This window comes from Malus domestica, chromosome 07, assembly GCF_042453785.1.
Source record: "Malus domestica chromosome 07, GDT2T_hap1".
In the NCBI taxonomy this organism is placed as follows: domain Eukaryota; kingdom Viridiplantae; phylum Streptophyta; class Magnoliopsida; order Rosales; family Rosaceae; genus Malus; species Malus domestica.
The window spans coordinates 875,418-895,421 of NC_091667.1; the positions used below are offsets into that span (position 1 = coordinate 875,418).

General features: G+C 38.3%; 1 protein-coding gene and 1 pseudogene across 1 annotated transcript; one reads left to right on the forward strand and one right to left on the reverse strand.

Moving 5' to 3' along the window:
• Window positions 1-4,772: 4,772 nt before the first annotated feature.
• LOC103420445 (methylsterol monooxygenase 1-2-like) lies at window positions 4,773-7,117 on the forward strand. Its single transcript, XM_008358511.4, has 4 exons — window positions 4,773-5,380; window positions 5,807-6,129; window positions 6,518-6,665; window positions 6,816-7,117. The coding sequence occupies exons 1-4, from the start codon at window positions 5,051-5,053 to the stop codon at window positions 6,858-6,860; spliced, it is 846 nt and encodes a 281-aa protein (XP_008356733.1). The 5' UTR covers window positions 4,773-5,050; the 3' UTR covers window positions 6,861-7,117.
• Window positions 7,118-16,598: 9,481 nt separating this feature from the next.
• Window positions 16,599-19,682, reverse strand: LOC139197502 (disease resistance protein RGA2-like; annotated as a pseudogene).
• Window positions 19,683-20,004: the final 322 nt, after the last annotated feature.

The following is a 20,004-nucleotide window of genomic DNA, read 5'->3' on the forward strand; positions in this document are numbered from 1 at the left end:
ACATTCGGCATCATGCTTGGTGAAGACGACGATGGGTACAAGGTTGTCGTTGGCTACTAGAATTGTCACACTGATATGGCAAGCAACTATTCATTTGCATTTGCGTTTTTCTTAGGCTGCGTAACATCGCACTTGCCTTCCTTCTTAAGCTTTTCCAAATAATCCCTTTAGGTATAGCAGTTGTCGGTCATGTGATCGGGACCTCAATAGAACGTGTAGTATTTGGTGTGATCCAACTTGAAGGTGTCTTCCTTTGTCTAGTTTGGCAGCTTTAACCAAGGTTCATTCTTAAGGTCACGAATGATCTGGTTGATTGAGATTGAGAACTTGGTATAGTCTTTGATGGTCAAGCCTATTTTCACCGGGGACCGGTCTCTATGCTTGGCCCCTTGCTTGTTCTTGTCTTTGTATTACTTCGTGTCCACCTTTTTCTTGGCTACTTTCGACTCATTCTGAGGTTACTCGGGTTGTTTGTCAGCCCATTGAGCTTCGTCCCAGAGTGCATGCTTCCATGCCAAAGCGAATGAGTCTGCCAAAGTCAAATATTCTCCCATGATTAGCTCGTTGAATAGTGGGTGGTTTGCTAGGAGTCATTCCTAGAAGTCTGCACTGGCAATTAAGTCATTACATCTGACTATCTTCGCTTTCTTTGCTTTAAACCTCTTCACATAGTCGCAAAGTGCCTCCTTTAAGTTCTTCTTGATGTTGAATAGGTGGTTGAACTCTTTTTTTTATCGAGCAGTATGATGAGTATTCTTTGGTGAAAACCAAGGAAAGCTTGTTGAAACTTCAGTAGATCATGGTGGCAGAGTGTGGAACCAATCATACGCCTCGCCTTGTAAAGTGGTGGTAAATATCTTGCATATGAGCACATCATTACTCTGGAAAAGGATCATTGCGTTGCGTTAGTGCTTTATGAAGCTCTCTAGGTCTCCGACTCCCTTGAAAGGGGTGAAATGTGCCATGTTAGACTTGCGCGATGACTCTGTCTGCTCGATGTCGTTCGTGAAAGGTGACCTGCTAATAGTGGTTACGTCTCGTCGGAGTGTCTCATCAATGGTTTCTATAAGCTAGAATATGCGTAATCGTTCAGTTAGGAGCTTCTTTACTTCCTTTTAAATTTGCCTCTGCTAGGCAGCCAAGCTTCCAACTGCCATTAGTCGAGACCTGGTGGTCTAGGCTGCTCTTCCCTATGCTTGGCTCGTCTATGTTGCGGTTGCGATGCATGTGGTTCGTTCCTACTAAGCGAACATGTTGCTTGTGGTTATGCTAGGTGCAAGCTACCGGTTGAACTTGAGCCAGATTAAGTGACTGCTTCTCTCCGTCTACCATGCTGCCTACTCCGATGTGAGGTGGATGATGTTTCTTGCTAGCCTAGTCATAAATAAACATTCGCCTGAATGGTTGTCCATGTTGATCATTAGAGTGTAGGCCCAACCGTGAATGTATGTTTCTCGTGAGGCTAACCAGGAGTGCACATTCCTCCACGAGCTAAGACGAGAGTATACGTTATCCTGAAGGCCTAGGCTAGAGCGTACACTGCCAGAACGCTCTGTCCGTGGCTAGTTGATGGGCTGCTTACCAGGATGATGTTGGAGAGGGATGTCGTCTGCCTTTGTCCAGCTTCAGGAGACCTCGTCTAGAGTGCGTTGCATCTCAATGCACTGCAAAAGCTGATTCACCAAGGTCATCTGCAGTGTGAAGGCGTTTGTCAACTCTATGACCTGTTGGGATAAGTGTTGTTCACCGTTTAGAGTGGAAAAGCTTGGACAGTATGCGTCTCTTTAAATGGTGGAAGTGTAATGGACTCCGAGTGCTGGATTCGATCCGAGAATGACCAAATCTGCAGAAAAACAGGGTGAAAATACATCCGGTTTGATCGTCGATCCAGTTTGGATTGCCTGCTGGGCCACGGAAGTGGGTTTGGCAGTATACGAGGCGCATGGGCACAAAGACGCGCTAGGATCATGCTGGGCTTGGGCTCTGGTCCCTTTTGGCACGGCATGGGTCGGCTCGGATTGGCTGGATTTAGTGTCTTATGTGCATGGCCAAGGCGACGTGGCCTGCTGGATGGGTGGCTTAGGCCTGGCCTACTAGGCTGCTTAGCTGGCAGTTTCTGTGGCAGATTGGGCCGTCGCACGCTTCGCCGTGTCTGGCTACCTTATGGTGTGGGCTTGGGTCTGCTGCTTCAAGGTGGCACGGGTCTGGGTTCGCTACTACATGGTAGCTTGTTCATCGTGGGCCAGGGCTGCCACGTGGGCCAAGTCACAATCTCCATCGTCTGGTCTATATCCTTGAACGTAGGAAATTTCGTTCGTCATGGTTTCTGATTTCCCGCCATTGTATTTCTTTCCTAGAGAAATTAAAATAATTTATAAGAAAATTCAATAGAAAGGTACATGTGGGAAAACCTACAAATGGACAAAAAATTAGAAATGTTGAATGCGATAGTCTTCTTCAAGTGTTTGAATCAGGCTCTCAATAAAAGCACCAATTTGTCAATGCAAATTTTCACCGTCTTCAGTCTTAACGAAAATGCATCTACAAAACAATCAACACCTTCGATCAAAGACCAAAAGCCTCATACGCCCACAATGAGGTGAGGCGGGGGAGGGGGGGAGGAGGGGGGTTTGACCAATGGATCTCTGATGCCTAGGTTAGCCTCTCTTAAAAGACTGAGTGTTTAAGGTTTTCTGTGTATAGAAAAGGCGTCCCATTTTTTGTTATAGATAATTGGGGTATTTATAAAGGAGGTGGTGGGCCATTAGGGTTGATTATGTGAGAATTTTTTCAAGAAATTGTGTAAATAATATCTTGGAAATAGAGGTAATTATCCCTAATTAAATATAATTGGGATTACTTACTTGATAGGATTTGTCTTCAATTGAGAATGTATTTATGATAGAATTTAGAGATAATCCTATTATTAAATACCTTTGATTTTTTCGCAGGCAGTGGAGCTCTTAGCAGTCATAGCATGTTGCCCGCATGTCCTAGGATGCTAAGCTGCGCGTGAAATGCCCTGCTCATTTAATAAAGGCAATCTTATCTTTTTTGGCTGAAAGTTCATATGTCACCTCCAGGATTTTTGAGATTATTTTTAACTCCACACTTATGAATCCAACTTTCAGATTCCTACAATTGGTCAAGCTTCGTTCTCATGGATGTGATTAATTTGCCACAAGTCTATGCAACTCCTTATTTCCTATTTGAGTCCTCTTATTTCCTCTCTAAGAATTGTCACCCTCAGAAGTTAGTAACTTCACCTCGCGAGTTCGAGCAAGCAAACGCTGGCCTATTTTGAAAACGGAGCTTGCACACTGAATGTTGAAGGCTAAAGAGTCATGGACAACTAGTTCATCAGTCCGCTTTGATAACCCCCTCTAAGATTTTCACTTCGTTAACTTTACTCTCCCAAAACCCGCCACTCCTCCCCTCCCTTTTGCCCAAAATGCATAACCCCCTTCAATTAAATTAATTGTTAATTTAAGGGGTGTGCTATCTACACACCCCATTTTACTTCTCACACACCCTTGATAATTTCTGTCCGTTGATCTTCTTCAATTCATCTGATCTGATGGCCGAAAATTAAAAAAGTGTGTGAAAAGTAAAATAGGGTGTATAGATATCACATTCCTAATTTAATTGTCATCAAGTGGTGGCGTTGGGGATGCAAAAAGCTGCATAACCCCCTTCAATTAAATTAATTGTTAATTTAATTTAATTGTCATCAAGTTGGGGCATTGGGGATGCAAAAACCTAGACATATTTTAGTTGTCTACCTATTTTTTTTTTAATTATGGTTTAATTAGGGCTGGTTGGAATGCAAAAGTATACAAATTTTTTGCCCGATGACATCTACACTGAGAAGGGGCACCCACCTACTAGCTCCATCCTTGTCTACCGCCCCCATCTTATTTAACATGTGTTAAAAGGAAAAGAGATAATAAAACTCCCCGAAAACAATTATTCAAGGACGAAACGCTTAAGATATGGTCATGCAAAAACAGTTTCCATCATCAAATATCAGGCAAAACGGAATCATACCCAATAACAAAAACTAAAATTCGAATTCTGACAGATACGAAAAATACCATAAAATTCAAAACCCACATCCAAACCCTTACCATCTCCCTCACCCTCGACCTTACACTCCCCCAAATCATACAACTAAAGAAAAGGAATAGTGTAGAACTGTAGTAAGGGTATGGGTTTATACTATCTCAATACACCAACTCTACCCTCTATTATAAAGACGGCCCCGAATGATATGTGTGAAGTGTGCGAGTGATTCTTATCTCTGCAGACAGTCCATTGCAATGGTACAAATAACATTACTATACGGTTATGGGATGCTTTCATTTTTCAGGTATGAGTAATGTTAGGTAAATCAATTTTGTAGACCACATTTGTAAACCATGTTATGTGTCAATTATAGAAAATAAGTATGTTGATCAACAATTAAGTAATAATATAGTCATCAACAATCACGTTATACAGTTTAAATTCGTGGTCTCCCTTGCATTACCATTCAAGTATATTATATCCGAAATTGATAATTTGGTACGTAATTAATAATTTACTAGATTTAATAAACACGTGATTCGATATGACTTGGTACCCTACCTATTTATTATCCTGCATATTCATGTCACAAACACGTTGCTTCACTAAATAGTTGTGGTCGTCTAGTTGATGGTGTTAGTTGGCTTTGGTCCTCTAAATGATTTCAAAGATCCTCTTTTATTCTCGTGCAATCCATTTTTTTCTTCATTTTAAGATTGAGTCAATCGAAGCATAGTTAACGGACAAAAACAAATTGTGCACAAGGACAAAATGAATGGATTAGTACTTAAGTGTTAATAAACGTGTTCATTTTCTATTAATTACATATTATTTAGTTTACGAAATTTTATCAACAAATTTAGTCTCTCTAGCATTACTCACAAAATTACTTCCCTATAAGCTATAGGATACAAGAATTCCTATATAAATCCTTTACAAACTCACATGTACACATACCTCAGAAACTTTTAGTTTACTTAAAAACATGTTGCCTTATCGGAATATTGAAGAAGCAGAAGAAGCACTTAGTAGGGCTCTAAGTTTTGCAGAGAAGCTATGGTTCAAATACTCAGCTAAAAAACCAGATCACATCCTCCATTACCATAACATTATCTTCCTTATGTTGTTTTACACCTTGGCTCCCCTGCCGTACGTATTCATCAGCCTCGGCGGGTTCAAGAACATGGACAAGTACAAAATTCAGCCAAAAGTGAAGGACTCCTTCTTCAACATGTTCAAGTGCTACAAAGATGTCATGCAAACCTTCCTTCTTGTTGTTGGTCCTCTGCAAGTGATTTCATCCTCCACAGTCCAGGTAATTTTATAGGGAACAGAATCCTATCCGAATCCTCTTTGTACGATGAATGATTAAAATGAATTGATTTCTATAGTTCTCACAGAGAGGATCCGAAAATGATCCTCATCCATTTTATAGCACCTTAAAAAGAAATGGGAAGTCCTGCCTAATATTGTTTTATAATTATGGAATTTTGTTTTCTTGTCAATTTATAGCTACTGTGCATGCCTAAACACTGAAATATAGTTACGTTGAGTAACAAGCCGTCACATAGCCTGTTATATTACAATAATGATATTTAGATACATAAAACTGAATGCACTCTTTGATAAACATGAGCCGTATGTATTAAAAATTTAAAACGATGTATAACCGCCTGTAATAATATTAAATCTTGGGAAACGGAAATCTGATTTTCTACAATCTTGTTGGATGTAATTGCAGTGGATAGGGATACGGACAAGTCTGCCATTGCCGTACTTGTCGCAAGTATTTGTGCAAATTGTGGTGTATTTCATTGTAGAGGATTTCTCACATTATTGGATCCATCGGATGCTCCACTGTAAATGGGCCTACGAGAAGATCCACCGGGTCCACCATGAATATACTGCTCCCATTGGGCTTGCAGCACCATACGCTCATTGGGCCGAGATTTTGATTCTGGGCCTTCCATCATTCCTCGGCCCAGCTTTGGTTCCTTGTCACATTACCACCTACTGGTTATGGTTCGTTTTGCGGCAGTTGGAAGCAATCGAAACTCATAGCGGGTAAGTATATAAACCATTATCAACTTTAACACCGTCACATGATACTATAATGGGAGTTTTAACAAAAAGCCAGTGGTATTGTTTACTTTAACGAAAAATTACATTTTTACACTAAAAAGTCAATCTTGGTACTATTCACTTTACTCTTTATTTTGCCCTTATCGTTAAAACTCAAAGTTTTTAAGTCATTTTCGTTAGTTTTCCTTACTATTAATATGTCATAAAGTATAAATTCATCCTCGCATGTACAATCTTCCATTGAGCAGTACCACCTCGTGGCAGTTCAACCAAAAACAAAGACTTCCCATCTTTTGTGTTCTAGTTGTACTCATCTGCATTTGAAAGGAAATGTCTTATATTCGACACTTCCATATATACTATTATGCAGGTACAACTTCCCTTGGAGTCCCACAAAATTTATCCCATTTTATGGAGGTGCAAAGTATCATGACTACCATCACTATGTCGGAGGACGTAGCAAAAGCAACTTTGCATCAGTTTTCACCTACTGCGATTACATCTACGGGACCCACAAGGTATTTTATTTTTCCTTTTTTTTACACCCTTTTTTCTTTTCATATTTAGCATTTACCCCTATCTAATTTTGACTATTTAAATGGTGGCACTTGAAAATTAATTAGTCGAAATTTCGTACCATTAATGCAACAAATTGTCTAAACTTTCAGGGATACCAGTCTCACAAACAAGTACTTGAGAAGGCAAAACTGTAAAATGTTGTAAAAGTTGTGGAAATGAATGCCCACAAATTTTAGCCAAAGATGAAAAGTGAAGAAGATTTATGAATAATAGCATTGTTGTTGTTGTATGATGTTTTTCAAAATGCACTCATTTCATTTTTATGATTCTTCACAAATATGGCTCTATATAAGGAGCATTCCATGTATGATCACAACAAACAAAAAAGAAAAGGGTAAAAGCAATAATACCAAGGGGTGTGTTATCCACACACTCATTTTTACTTCTCACACACCCCTTGTTAATTTATGTCTGTTGATCTTCTTCATTTCATCCGATCCGACGGCCAAAAATTAGAAGGGTGTGTGAGAAGTAAAAAGGGGTGTGTGGATATCAAACCCCTAATACCAATATCCCTTCCTTCCTCTGTTTACCTGCAATCATTTTGTGTTATAGTTACAAAAATAAACAGTGTGATACCCGCTTCGCTCCTATCTTTAGCAAAGGTTATTTCTCTCACTTTTGCCTATTTATAACATGTTATCAGCACGACTCTCTAACTCTAACCAATTCTCATTTCCCTTCACCGAAAAATGCTTCCTCCAAGGATCTTACTGTTCTTCTTCCTCCTCTACCTCACCTGCTTGATGTACTCTCTCCAAAAACTGTTAGCACCATGCCTTCTCCTAGTTCTCAATATAACAAATATTTATATTTTTTTATTTCTTGTATGGTGTAGGTCCTGATTACTAACCTAGTGTTTATTTATGTTAATTTTACTACAATTTTAGATGGTGCGGTACAATCGCTCATCTTGAACTGCAAATTTAATTTTACTGCAATTTTAGGTGGTGCAGTATAATCGCTCATCCTACACTGCATATTTAAATTTTCATGCTGCTTGAGTGGTACGGTATAATCATCCATCCTACGCTATATTATTTGAATTAGAGTGGTGTGGTACAATGGTCTTCCTCATTATGAATAAATTGTTTTTAACTATGATTCCCTTACTCATAAAGTATGGATAAAAACTATGGTTATTCTCAAAACAAGATCAACGACAGAGATATTTGTCTTGCAGCGGCACAACCACGCATACAATACTTCAAGATAGAAAAAATTTCTCAAGCTTAATGCTTACAAAAGTAAAGGTAACAACAATATCAGGTCAATCAAATGTACTTGAAGGCTCAGGAAAAGCCCAGATCATGTTACCAAATGGAACAATATTGTCCTCACAAAATGTGTTGTACGCTACTCGATCGACTCGAAATTTGTTGAGTTTTAAAAACATACGTTTAAATGGATACCACATTGAAACGAAAAGTGTAGAAATGTGGAATATCTATGCATCACCTCCAATGATACCTAGAAGCGTACATTGAAGAAGTTGCGTGGTTTATCGAGTGGATTGTATTATACATACATAAAGACAATTGAAGTACATACTGTTATGAACTAGAAGTTTATTGATCCAAAAATTTACATGATTTGGCATGACCGTCTGGGTCATCCAGGATACACCATAATGCATAGAATCATTACCAACTTTAATGGACATCCATTATTGAGCAGACACATTGTTATATCAAATGATAACCCTTGCAAGGCTTGTTCTCAATGGACGTTGGTAATTAGACCATCACAATTACAGATTGATGCAAAATCCCCATCATTTTTGCAAAGAATTCAAGGGGATACTTGTGGGCCTATTCAACCACACAATTTCAATATTTAATGGTTTTGATTGATGTATCTACCCGAGGGTCACATGTTTTGTGACAACCCATTCCTAATTTTACAATTTTATAAATTTTAAAAGTGTGAATTGACGAAAATGTCCCTAGAGGCAAGGATTTTGACTTTCGTTGACCATCATTTTGGGAGATGTATGAAACATTCCTTTAGCATATCCTCGTAGTGCTCATCGTTACGAACACGTAGGCGCAAGCGGAAGCGAATTTGGAGTTACGGTTAAAATTTTACGGAACTACAAATCTGAAAAGTATTTTTTTGCATAGAATTACTATTTATTATATTGTTATTTTAACATTATTTTAATATTAGTTTAGAAAGTTGAGGGAAGGAGAAGAAGAAACGGAGGAGGAAGAGAGAAAGAAAAAGGGCATTAGCCTCCCAATTTGAGAAGGAGACGAAGACCAAATCTGGAGAAAATGGAGGAGAGTCTGACCAATCAAGAAGGAGAACATGAGGGAAAGGAGAGAAGAGGGAAAGCAGCAAACCATGGCCAGATCCCCTTAACTCGTAACCTGTTTCAAAACCCGGTTTCTGGCCGCCTTTTCCTTCGCCATTTCCGTCCATTTTCCGGCGAGTTGGAGTTTCCCATCACCACCATTTGACTCAACGACCTTCCCTCTTCAAATTCCACACAAACTTGATGGCGGTTAGTGGAGATTTCACAACGAACTCATGTCGTCTTCTCCAGCGAGCCCGAGGTCACCCACGGAGAAATCTGCCATTTCTGAAGCAAACTCCACCAACCACCACCACCAATAGACCTCCCTCAACCCTAGGAACAAAGCCCAAGTAGTGGTTGAGGAGTCCGAGTGCGTTTGGAGGTCGAATTGAAGCACACCCATTTCTAGGGTCATTTTTTTGAAATTTGAGAATTTTTAGAAATAGTTGATTTTTCCGGCGAGTCGGGACGGCCGACCGATGTGGGCAGCGGCGTGTGGGCCGAGGCATCCCCTGACCTTCCTAGGCTAAATTTGATACTTCAATTCCTTATATGAAGTCCGATTGATGAAATTCCATCGTTTGAACCTAGTTCCATTAAGGTCGGCCACTTGAATATTATAGCAATCAACGATCTAACCGTTGGATCGTCACTAAACTTTAATACGTTGTAGTAAGTAATATTTTAGGACCATAGGAACTTACGGGTTGGGAATCCAACTTACGGATCTTCCCGAATTGGATTTGTTAGTTCATAAAATAAAGTATTGATCTTCACTTGAATTTACAATTGGCGGAGATCCAACCGTTGGATCATAGTGAAGCTTTAGTATGATGTTCTAGAAGCATAATGTGGATCTTTGGAAGTTACGGATCAGAAATTCAAGGTGCGGATCTTCCGCATTGAGTTATGTAGAGTTATGGACCCTACCGCTGACCTTTGACCGATGGTTGACTTTTGGTCAATGGGTTTCAAATCATTCTAGAACGTCCTTGGGGATGTGTTTTATGTAAGTTACATGTTCTATCGATAAGCATTCTGAGACGTAATTTGATAATTGTTCTAGACGCCAATCGTTCGTGACACCTCAATATTCGTGCTAAGGAGTTGTCGCGTGGACCTCAAGTGAGTGGGTCTTTTCCTTTTTATAGTATATATATATATGATTGATAGTTTCCACAAATGCTTTTGAATTGATTTATGCACTTCATGCCGTGATTAAATTATGTTATGAGAAATGTTGCACTATTGTGAAATACCAAGATGATCCTACGAGATGCACAGGTAAGTTCAGGTATGTTTATTATGTTGATTGGAATTATTGCATCATTATGAAATGCATATATTAATGTAATGCTCATCAATGCTACACCTCAGGTGAGTGCTCAGTCGAGGCCAGGCTAACCTTCACGTGTATGTTCACCTCCCAATACCGCACGCTTGTCTTGGATCCAAGTAGGTGTTAGCTTGTCGTACAAACTGCAATAAGCAGTTCTAACTCATAGGTGATTGCGCATAGCACAAGCTTCACGTGATCGTAGCACTAAAGCGTTTATTATTACATCTAGCCTGTCATACAGGTCACATTAGGTGACTCCGACTTGCATGCTAGTATATATTGTTGAGCTTATGATTATATTCATTTTGCTGTTGAGATATTCTGCTGTGGCATATTTTTGGATTTACTGTTGACATGCATTTGATTTCATACTTATATGTAGTATGATTTTCTGGAAACTATACTTGTTTTATGGCGAAGGGTTACAATGTTTTCATAAAGGTTTTTATAAAACTTTATTTTCAGGCCCACTCACCCTTGTTTTTCGCTAGTAACGGAGTTTTCGTATCGACGAGGAGTTTTGGCAAATATGGTATAGGCGGTTACCTTCGATGTTATAATTCTCTTTCCACTTTACTGTATTTTACTTATGTTTTGTCATCATGTGTGAAATGGGTTCATTCACACTCACAGCGCACTCCTTAAATTAAGGCACTTCTAGGTTTAAATTTATTTACATTTTCAGCTATACTACACTTTATGGCTTCGTCACTTTCTAGGTATCAGCCAGCACAGCTTGATTCGGAGTCCAAGTGGGCATTCCGGGTTAGCGTGTGTCATGTTTGCCTCTTGTCTACTCAAAATGTAGCTTTTGCGAGACTTCTTGCTTAGATAATTAAATTACGAGCACAGTTCCCAGATTACCCTACTAAGTCAATCCAACTTTATAACGCTGGTGAATTTATGTCTCAAACTTTTGATGATTACTACATGACACTAGGAATTAATGTTGAACACCTTGTTCCTCATGTCCATACTCAAAATGGTTTAGCAGAAACATTAATCAAGCGGCTTCAAAAAATAGCTCGCGTTTTGCTCATGAAAACAAAATTGTTAGTTTCTGCATGAGGACATGTCATCTTACATGTTACATCATTGGTTTGATTGAGATCTATAGCCAACCATCAGTATTCCTCAGTACAACTTATGTTTGGGCATCAACCAAACATTTCACATTTACAAGTTTTTTATTATGCTGTTTATGTGACTATTGCACCACCACAATGCATTAAAATGGGACATCAATGCAGACTACGAATTTATATAGGTTTTGATTCACCATCTATCATTAGATATTTGGAACCCTTGACAAGTGATATTTTTATAGCTTGTTTTGCGGATTGTCACTTTGATGAGACAGTTTTTCCGCCGTTGGGGGGAGAAAATACCGTTCCAGAAGAACGACAAGAACTGACATGGGTTGTATCCACTTTATCTCATTTTGGTCCACGAAGCACTCAATGTGAAAATGAAGTGAAAATGATCGTTCATCTTCAGAGTATTGCTAATCAAATGTCAGATGCATTTAATGATACTACGAAAGTGACAAAATCACATATACCAGCTATAAATGCGCCTGCAAGAATTGATGTCCCTGTTGGACAAAATAAAGTGGCAGGGAATGATTCATTTGTTGCACGCCTGAAGCGTGGTAGACCCCCAGGTTCAAAAGATTCAGCCCCTTGAAAGAGGAAGATGAGGGCATAACTGAATCCAAATGAAATCATTTAGGAAAAGAAAATGAATGACAAAGCCACAATTCATGATTCTGTACTTCCAGAAAAAGAAAATGTCCTTGATGAGGCACATGTCCCTAAAGAGATAGAAGTAAATGAAAGCAAAGAAATCTCCATAAATTATGCATATAATATAATGAATTGTGGGATCGAAATGAAATAATCATCAACGACATGTTCACATTCACAATAACCACTGGGTACGGAATGCGTACCGATTTGTTGGGGAACAAGTGTTGCACAATGAGAAAGCAAAAGTGAGGACAAAATCTTTGATTCACATGGTATGCCATCTGAAAATAAAAATAAATTGCTGGTGATGATGAATAAAGGATAAAATTAAGAAACAAGATTGGCATTTGAACATTTCATAGTTTATACTGAATTAGGCATGTGTGAATTGAAATAAGTTAGAAAACACACCTTAATGAATTTCAATGTCTGGGATGTGAGCAATCTTAGGCCAGTCCTCACCTTTTTCTTTTTGGCATCTTTCGTATAACATGGGGCAACGCCAAATTTTGAATCTATTTAAATAGGGTAGACAACGAATCCTTTCTGGCAGTGATGCCAAATAATAGCAATCTTTAATTCAAGGTGCTGCAGTGACATGAGATTGTTTATTTCTTCTAGTAGTGATGCCAAATTTGGGCAATTTTCAATTAAAACCAATCGGAATGATGTGAGGTAGCCCATCCCTTCTGATGTTATACATTCCAAATCCTTAATTCCATTAAGTGACAGATGTGTTAATTTAGAGAGATGAGGGGAAGAAGAAGAGGCAGAAACATCAACACCAACATCATGTGTAATATCAGATGCTCCTCTAACAAACAAGTAAGGAAGAACTTTCAAGCTGGTACCATAGAGATGTATTCTATCCACATTTAGATATAGAGGCATGGAATTTAGATTAAGACAATGCCTAATTGTCAATCTAGAAAGACAGGGAAATGAAGGCAACGGGAATGACGAATTTTCCGTTGATGAAGAAGTACTGTTATGAGTGTTTGCCATCCACCATCCCTTCAGTACAAGGCAATTTACTACACAGAGTTCTTCCAAGGAGGAAAATAATGACATCTTCATCATCTCATCGCTCATACTACTACTGCTCTCACTGTCCGATATGTACTCCAACTACAAATTTGAAAGCTGAAGAAACTTAAGGGAAGGCAAATGATCCAAGGGTTGAAAATGTTGGCATCTCTCACAGATAGACAATGTGAGATTAACAATATTTATGAGAGAAGAAAACCAACTTGCAAACCTCACACCACAATAAAACCACACGGAAAACTGTTTTAGATTTGAATGGGGTTGCAATACTTCCATTGACATTATAATAACCTTCTCATCAACTGCATCTACATCTTCTCCATGTTTCCAGAACAAACCCAACGAACGGAGATGTTGTTTCTCCTTCAGAAGTGCACCACCATTTGATTTTGACAGCACATTTTTCTGGTGCCTCAATTTTCTATTATAAACTAAACCAAAAACCAATCAAGCAATAAACAAAACACAACGATTTCAGAGTTCCTCCAATATAGGAGTACCTCTCTAACAATGGAAGCTTTATTGATTATCAGCAAATACAAAAGAACTGACAAACACAAATTGTTCTCAAGTATACAAACTTATGCCTCTCAAAACTCTCACACACAAAACTCTATCCCACATCCATCTATTTATACTAATAGATGTCATAGGTTTACACAAAGTCCTTAGAATATAGGAAACCAAATCCTATACTAAAACCAAATCCCAAACCAACTAGGAAACACAAATCCAAATATCTTGCGTCCAAGATATCCTAATCCTGGTTTGATTCTTGTTTTAGTTTAGGCATGTTGATTTAATGCCAAATCCAACAATCTCCACCTTGGCATGAAATCCATAACGAGGCATCAAACAACTTATGTTGCTCCACCATATCGCAAGATTAAACTTACTTCAACTTCATCAAATCCAAGCAGTGTTCGAACTTAGCTGTATTAACCACCTTTGTCAACATGTCAGCTGGATTATCTTTTGTAGCAACCTTTTTTAGACGAATCTCACCTTCAGCTACCACTTCTATCACAAAATGATATTGTACATCAATGTGCTTAGTCCTAGCATGATGTACCTGATATCTGGCCAAATAAATGGCACTTTGGTTGTCACAATATACATCCAATTTGTGCTGTTCTACACCTAAGTCTCTTAACAACCCTAGAGTCCACATTGCTTCTTTGATAGCTTCAGCGATCACCATTTATTTTGCTTCTGTGGTTGATAGTGTCACCGTTGGTTGTAATATCGATCTCCAACATATAGGACCATTTTTCATAGTAAACACATACCCAGTCGTTGATCTTCTCTTGTCTAAGTCTCCAGCAAAGTCAGAGTCCACATATCCAACTGAGAACTTATCAATTCCTTCATCACATCTTTCAAAACAAATACCTTTGTCCCTCGTTCCATGTAAATACATCACTTGGCAGCATTTCAATGCTCTCTTCCAGGATTATGCATGAACAATTCCAACTGCATGTGTTATATCAGGACAAGTACACACCATAGCATACATTAATCTTCCAACCAAATTAGCATGTGGAATATCATCCATCTTCATCTTTTCTTCATCAGTTTTGGGACATTGTTGACTGCTCAACTTGAAGTGAACACCTAATGGAGTTCCTACAGACTTAGTGCCTTTTGTTACTCCTAACTTTTGTAACAACTTCTCACGATATTGCTTCTGAAACAAACACACCAAACCTTTTTGTCTATCCCTTGTGATCTCCATTCCCAATATTTTCTTGGCTTCACCGAGATCCTTCATTTTGAACTCCCTTCTCATTTGCTCCTTCAACTTTTCTATCTCTAAAATATATCTTGAGGCTATGAGCACCACATAGATTAATAAGTACACGTGTGAACACGGAAAATCCTGAAACAAGAACACATGTACAAACAAATGTTTTGTATTAATTTTGGGGTTATAATCTCTCTTATGGATTTAGCCTCTGATTCGATCTTCGTAAGGTGTGGATTTGTGGATGGGTTGTTGATCTAAATGGCTGTTAGGGCCTGATCTCGGGATGAACAATTGTGAACGTTTTGTTGAGGTTGTTGATCCAAAGGGCCGTCGGGGCTTGATCTTAGGATGAACAGATGGTTTCTTCAAGGGCCGTTGGGCTTGATCTTGATGAACGGTTGAACGAATCTTCAAGGGCCTTTGGGCTTGATCTTGATGAACGTTTCTCCAAGGATTTGACGAAGAACGAAGAGAGCTTTCTCGATCCTTTGGGATTCTTGGGAATTTGGGAGGTTAGATGCTTGAAAGCTTTAGAGTTTCAAAGTTTCAAGGATTTAGGGAATTCTCTTCTAATTTGAGAGTAGAGAAATGTATTTGTGAATTGGTGAATTGAAATGAAATTGGCTTCTATTTATAAATTTTTTCAAGGCCTAATATTGAATATAATATTCAAATTAAATAAATCATTTCTGACAGGTGTTAACATGTGTCCCGTTTGATAACTTTACCGATTTTTTTTCGATTCTTCATTAAGTCACATGCTACGTGTAAAATTTATGTGACACGTGAACGTTGAAATTTTAATTATTGGTCAACATTTATTTCACCGAAATTTCGATGTCTACAACACGAACGAACCATCTTTCAACTTCTTGTGATAAACACAGTGATCATAGTGACTTCTTGTATAGTCTTGACCCTTCATAAACTTGTCAAATCTTAAATACCATTGCTTAGGCGACTGCTTCAAACCATAAAGAGATTTTCTGAGCTTACAAACCCATTTTTTCCACCTAAAGAAGCATTCTTTGCAAGCCCCCATACATTAGAGTGAACATAGTCCAAAATCCATTTCGTTTGATTAACAGCTGAGCCAAATTTCACCTTTGTTTGTTTGACAATAACGCAGTGCTCACAGAACTCTATCTTTCTAGTTTTTGCTCCTTTTAAACACCCTTGCTTGATCAGTCCTTGCAATGTTTTTTCTCCTACATGTCCCAACCTCATTGCCATAATGCAGACAAGTCACTTTTATCACTTTGCACTTCATCCATTTTCCAAAGTCTTTCCTTGTAGCATATAAAGTTAGCCATTCGAGGCCCTTTCATTATGACAAGTGCTCATTTAGCAACTTCGAGCACATTGTTATCAGAGTAAAACTTGTAGCCTTATGACTCGAAAGTGCCTAGTGAGATCAAATTTTAGGGCAATCCTTCTTCCAATGTCCTTTTTCATGACAAGAAGCACACTCATCTTTGTCCAAGAAATTCCTATTCTTTGAGACTCATTTAATACGAGACCTACTATTTTTCCTGTACGAACCTTTCTGTTCTTTTGATCTCCCTCTCACCATCAAAGCTTCTTCCTTTCTAGCCTGTCAAGGTGTCTCACCTCATGGTTCAAAAGAGCACTTAAGATTTCATCATACTTAATTGTCTCCATGCCATAAATCCAAGTAGTCATGAAGGGCTCTCAAGATTCAGGCAATGAGTTCATCAGGATCAAGGCCTTGTCTTCATCTTTGATTATCTTTTCAAGATTTTCCAGTTCAACTAGAAGCTTGTTAAACTCTTCTAGAAGGCCAATCATCTTTGTGCCCTCTTCGTATTGGAACTTGGACAACTTGCTCTTGAGATGCAATCGATTCTCTGCACTCTTCTTCATATATTTTGTCTCCAATAAAGCCCACAATTCCTTCGCAAAAGTTATGTTCATCACCCCATACTTCTGTTGCTTTCCCAAGCATAGCCTAATTGTAGAACATGCATGAGCATTCAATCTTTCCCATTCTTCTTTTTTCATCGAAAACGGCATGTCTCTTAACACAACAACCAAACCTTGTTGTATCAGGACATCTCGAACCTCACATTGCCACATAGCAAAGTTGTTTGTTCCTTCAAATTTCTCAATTTCAAACCTAGCACTCTGAACCGTCGTCTTGGTTCCACTGGTGCCTGACTTTTCTTCAACATCCTCACCACTGGTAGGATTACCAGTCTTTGTCATTACTTGATAGTCAAAAGACACGTAAGAACCTAGGCTCTTGATACCACTTGTTGTAAACTAAACCAAAAACCAATCAAGCAATAAACAAAACACAACGATTTCAGAGTTCCTCCAATATAGGAGTACCTCTCTAACAATGGAAGCTTTATTGATTACCAATAAATACAAGAGAACTCACAAACTCAAAGTATTCTCAAGTATACAAACTTATGCCTCTCAAAACTCTCACACACAAAACTTTATCCCACATCCATTTATTTATACTAATAGATGTCATAGGTTTACACGAAGTCCCTAGAATATAGGAAACCAAATCCTATATTAAAACCAAATCCCAAACCAACTAAGAAATACAAATCAAAATATCTTGCGTCCAAAATATCTTAATCCTTGTTTGATTCTTGTTTTAGTTTAGGCATGTTGATTTAATGCCAAATCTAACAATTTCTAATATCTAACTCTCCCCTGAATTCATTAAGCCTCCCCAGTTCACCAAGACTAGCACTGTCCCTCCAAAAGGAATTGTTTTCGCGCAAAGCAAATGTACCCAATGTACGAAGACCAATCCGCTCACCCAATTCACGCGGAATTCTTCACAACAGTCTTTCAAGTTGAGATGCCTTAAGTTGATCATTTTCTTGACGTCTCTAGGCATTTCCACAAGATTCTCACAACCAGAGAGATCTAGTGTTTCCAAATTTGAAAGTTCAACTATCCAATCTAGAAGTATCTTGATAAGATTATGACGAAGATCAAGATATCTCAAACGTTTCATTTTTTTAAGATACTTGGGTAATGTGTAATTCTTAATTCATTGAGACTCAACATATGCAATGACTTAAAATTTGAAGCAATTGTAGTACAAAATGAATTACATAATGAATCTTCATCATCAATCGAATATTCTTGGCAAGGAAAAAGAAAAGTTTGTATCTTATTTGCTTTTAGCAATGATGTTGGCACTTTCCAATATGACAAATGAACATGAAAATTGAAAGATACATGATGAAGCTTTTCATGAAAATTCTCTCGATTGAAATCAACTACAGTGCTTCAGACCCCTGACACTAAGATTGCAAGTTCATTCATGAGGTAGTGCATTTTACAACTTTTTATTATGCCAAATGCATCTGTTTTTTCATCTTGAAAAAGGATCTCCAAACTAGTTCCTAGTAGTATTCATACGCAACATCTTCCAAACACTCATTTTCATCTAAAGACTTAATAAACCCTTGTGCCACCCAAAGTTTAATCAATTTATGTACAGAGATCTCATAATCAGGTGGGAACAAGCGACAAAAAGCAAAACAATGCTTCAAATGTGATGGAAGCACATCATAACTTAGTTTAAGTGTTGGTAAAATATCATTTTCTTCTTGACTTATTTTTGAAAGTTTTTTTTCTTTGAAATTCAACCATTCTGTTTCGTGATGTTTGGTGTGCAACATCCGACCTATCGTCCTTATAGCAAGTGGAACTCCCTGACATTTTCTTGCAATCTCCTTCCCAACTGCCTTAATTGTTGAATTTTCTAGCTCTTTTCCATCTTTAAGGGCCATTTCCTTAAATAAAGACCAACTTTGCTCTTCATTCAAACCCCTTAAGGTGTATGGTTTAGCTGTGTTTGATACCGTTGCAATGATTTCACTACAAGTGGTTATTAGTATTCTACTACCTTTTCCGCCACCCATTAACAAGTACTTCAAGCTAAGCCATTTCTCTCGATTCTCATTCCACACATCATCCAACACAAGTAGGTACTTCTTCCCATCTACTTTTCTCCTAAGATCATTTTGCAACTGCTCTATCCCATTATGTTCGGATATATTAAAGGATTTTCTTTGCAACTACATCCAGCTCAAATACATTAGAGAGACATGTCCATGTTTTCAACTCAAAATGATTTTGAATCACCTCATTGTTGAATATGAGTTGGGCAAGTGCAGTTTTTCCCAATCCTCCAAATCCAACTATGGAAATGGTTGACACATTCTCAGTTGAGATGGGATCCAACAAAAGTTGAATAATTGCCATTTTATCTTCATATCTCCCAATAATATTTTCCTTGGGGACAAAAGAGTGAGTGACCCTTTCTCTAATTATAAATCGTGGCTCTTCACGATTTAATTCTAAGTGAAAGGTTCTACCAAATGCAATCGCACGAAACCTTTTGTTAATATTTTTTTTCTTCTGGCCCATCTTTAGCCCAAAAGTAAGTTGATTTGAGCTAGAAAATAAGAGGCGTACCTTCTTTGACACTTTAGTACTTTCAGGCACCATTTCTCTCCATTGAGCTTCAACATTAAACTCATCCAGCAAATCATCGGCTTCATAAATTGCATCTTACACACTTTGGAGCCACAGTTTGACTTCATTGTTGGCTTGCTTTTGCTCAGCATCATGAAGAACAACTTGGAATCCAGCAACTATCTCCTTGAGCGTCTGGAGCTCATCTTGAACACCCCAAATCAATCCAATCTCCTGGAAAGCAAGGGAGCCTAGCCTTCCACTGATTCTATCTGCAATGTTGAAGAGAACTCCTTGCGCCATTTCTTGTACTCAGGACAAGAAAAAACACAGGTGAAGTGAATTAAAGTAGAAGTTGTAAACAAGAAAATGGTTTTGTGTAGTGCAAGATGGCTCCTCCTGCTAGTCTTTATATGGCCCTCTCATCCAACCACTCATACATCATTCCATGAATAAAAACATAAGAATTGTCGCTATATTATTAATGCCAGCTTGGTCCTTAACTTTATGCGCTTTGGTCGAGGCAGATGCTTACGGAAAGTACTAAACTAAAGCGATTAATATTGTGCTAGATAGTACAATTGCATGCAGAACAAACAGGCTGCTTTACGTGGTTCACTCGTAA

Excerpts from the sequence above, each read along its gene's own strand:
- LOC103420445 (XM_008358511.4), top strand. The coding sequence starts at position 5,051 with ATGTTGCCTTATCGGAATATTGAAGAAGCAGAAGAAGCACTTAGTAGG. Across the intron at positions 5,381-5,806 it reads TTTCATCCTCCACAGTCCAG|TGGATAGGGATACGGACAAG; the intron begins GTAATTTTATAG and ends ATGTAATTGCAG. Across the intron at positions 6,130-6,517 it reads GCAATCGAAACTCATAGCGG|GTACAACTTCCCTTGGAGTC; the intron begins GTAAGTATATAA and ends ACTATTATGCAG.